Source organism: Chlamydotis macqueenii, chromosome 1, assembly GCF_036417535.1.
Source record: "Chlamydotis macqueenii isolate bChlMac1 chromosome 1, bChlMac1.mat, whole genome shotgun sequence".
NCBI lineage: Eukaryota > Metazoa > Chordata > Aves > Otidiformes > Otididae > Chlamydotis > Chlamydotis macqueenii.
Window position 1 is genome coordinate 2,108,853 of NC_141556.1, and position 2,967 is coordinate 2,111,819.

Below are 2,967 nucleotides of genomic sequence, written 5' to 3' on the forward strand. Positions count from 1 at the left end.
ACATCATGCTGTCACCCACCTGAGGTCACATGGCTCACCGCAGCATCTACGAGCAGACAAGCCCTACAGGTAGGACTGCAGTGACCAACGCAACATGGGAACCACCCTGCAGCCACCAACCCTTAAGCCAGTTAGGTGGCCTATCAAGACAGGAGAAGATGTTTTGCTAGTTACCATTTATTCAGCCAACTTCATGCATACACAAGTCTTGACCAATTAGTTGCTTCTAGACAAGCAATAGAGTTTCCAACTCACACTTCCTCAGACCCAGCCCACAACTCACTTCTCTGGAAGGAATTATAGAACTAGGACACAAAAAAGCTCCATCCAAGTTGTGTTCCCACAGGTAAAAATATTATTCCTCATCATACTCCTCTACATCTGCTGAGTCCCTTCCAACCTCCTCATAATCCTTCTCCAGGGCAGCCAGGTCCTCCCTGGCCTCCGAAAACTCCCCCTCCTCCATGCCCTCCCCCACGTACCAGTGCACAAAGGCTCGCTTGGCATACATCAGGTCAAACTTGTGGTCCAGGCGGGCCCACGCCTCCGCGATGGCAGTGGTGTTGCTCAGCATGCAGACAGCCCGCTGCACCTTGGCCAGGTCACCCCCAGGCACCACCGTGGGAGGCTGGTAGTTGATACCCACCTTGAAGCCAGTGGGGCACCAGTCCACAAACTGGATCGACCGGCGTGTTTTAATAGCCGCAATGGCTGCGTTCACATCCTTGGGCACCACGTCACCCCGGTACAGCAGGCAGCATGCCATGTACTTGCCACGGCGTGGGTCACATTTCACCATCTGGTTGGAGAACTCAAAGCAAGCGTTGGTGATCTCTGGCACCGACAGTTGCTCATGGTAGGCTTTCTCTGCCGAGATGATGGGCGCATAGGTCGTGAGCGGGAAATGTATCCGCGGGTAGGGGACCAAGTTGGTCTGAAACTCTGTCAGGTCAACATTCAGAGCACCATCAAATCTCAAGGAGGCAGTGATGGAGGAGACGATCTGCCCAATCAGCCTGTTGAGGTTGGTGTAGGTGGGACGCTCAATGTCCAGGTTGCGGTTGCAGATGTCATAGATGGCTTCGTTGTCCACCATGAAGGAGCAGTCCGAGTGCTCCAGGGTGGTGTGGGTGGTGAGGATGGAGTTGTAGGGCTCCACCACTGCTGTGGAGACCCGTGGGGCTGGGTACACAGAGAACTCCAGCTTGGACTTCTTGCTGTACTCCACAGAGAGGCGCTCCATGAGGAGGGAGGTGAACCCAGAGCCTGTGCCTCCCCCAAAGCTGTGGAAGACCAGGAACCCTTGGAGTCCACTGCACTGGTCAGTCTGCAGAACCAGGGAAAGAGCCAGAAGGATGAGGTTACTGAAGTCATTCTGAACTCCTCACTAAGCTGAAGCACTGTACTCAACTACCAAGTTTAAGGCCACTTTTTTTTTTACTACTGCTTGCACACGCCTTCCCCTTCTAAGAGGTGAGACCTGCCAGACACAGCAAATACAGCTGCTTTTAAATTCTTATTCCAGCAGCAAGAAAGGCCTGGCCTAAGAGTGATATGTTGGGTCAGATAGAGACCTACAATACTACCAGTCAAGAAGGTGAAGAAGAGTCTGAAGACCACTAAGAGGTTCCATGTAAGTCAAGAAGATCTTAGCATTAGCACAGCTCTCCTGAGGGTTTATGTGCGTGGAACCTTCTACTCCATAGGCAACCCCACAAGGGAGTAGAGGTCTAAGGGGACACATGAGCCTGGAGCCGAGCTGCAACATTCGTTGGGATGAGATGTTGGGTCAGGATTGACACAGGAAACACTATACTCATTAGGAAAAAGACGTTGCCTGGACAGTTAAGTCACAGCTGCTTCAGCTGAGGGCATCTTTAGACCTTTCTTTTCCCCTCAAGTCTCAACCAGCAAGACATACACACACCCCCACATGGTCAAGCTGACCAAGATCTGCTTGCCCTCCCTCTTCCCCCCACCACTGCATCTCTTGACAGCCAGGGCAACAGCAACAAGAGTGCTAACACAGAAAGCCCTCCACAGGGTTGTTACCATTTTTCGAGCCCTGTCAGCAACAGAGTCAATGACCTCCTTCCCAATGGTGTAGTGGCCTCGAGCGTAGTTGTTGGCAGCATCTTCTTTGCCACTGATGAGCTGCTCTGGGTGGAAGAGTGTGCGGTAGGTCCCACTCCTGATCTCATCTAAGAAGAAGTTGAGACCTTGTGAGTGTCACTGCCACAAGATCCACTGTCTACCAAGTTACTTGCACTAATTTAGATGCAGTTTCCCATGGAAGTTGTCAGCCTCACCAGCAGATTGGGTGGCCAACTTCATGCTTCAGGTCAGAGAAGGTATACCCCCAATCCCCCTCCCAAAATATCTTGAGATCTTCCATGACTTACCAATGACAGTGGGCTCCAGGTCAACAAATATTGCTCTGGGCACATACTTCCCTGATCCTGTTTCGCTGAAGAAGGTCCCGAAGGAAGAGTCTACTTGCTCTGAGGAGGCACTGGAGGAGATGATGCCATCTGGCTCAATCCCATGCTCCAGGCAATACAGTTCCCAACAGGAATTGCCCATCTGGACACCAGCCTGGCCAATGTGGATAGAAATACACTCCCTCTGCGTGGGGACAGGAGAGAAGATGTTAGCAATGTGCACCAAGGAATTAGACTGATGCTTGCACTTCTGGGTGTCTTCACAGAGCACATGGCCAACAACTTAAGGACAAGAGGAGCATTAGCCCAGCTTGGTGGCAGCCAGGACACTTTCCCCATAACAGGCACCCAAGAGCTGCTGAAGGTGCAACGACTAAGCTTTAGCCCTTCAGAGAGAGGCTGCAATGCCCTAAGCTCTGCATCTACCTTGGTGGGGCTTTGCAGTAGGCTCCTCTGCATCCCAGCCCTGTTCCCAGGAGTAGGCCACCAAGCCCAGCTGCTGAGCTCCTTGACATGGAGTCTGAAA

The 2,967-nt window shown here is 52.2% G+C and overlaps 1 protein-coding gene across 1 annotated transcript; it reads right to left on the reverse strand.

Moving 5' to 3' along the window:
• Positions 1 to 355: 355 nt before the first annotated feature.
• Positions 356 to 2,583, reverse strand: LOC104480334 (tubulin alpha chain). The gene is made up of 3 exons (XM_010121244.2): positions 2,403 to 2,583; positions 2,053 to 2,201; positions 356 to 1,327 (listed from the first exon to the last, which is right to left on the reverse strand). Exons 1-3 carry the CDS (start codon positions 2,581 to 2,583, stop codon positions 356 to 358), a joined length of 1,302 nt encoding a protein of 433 aa, XP_010119546.1.
• Between the last annotated feature and the right edge of the window lie 384 nt (positions 2,584 to 2,967).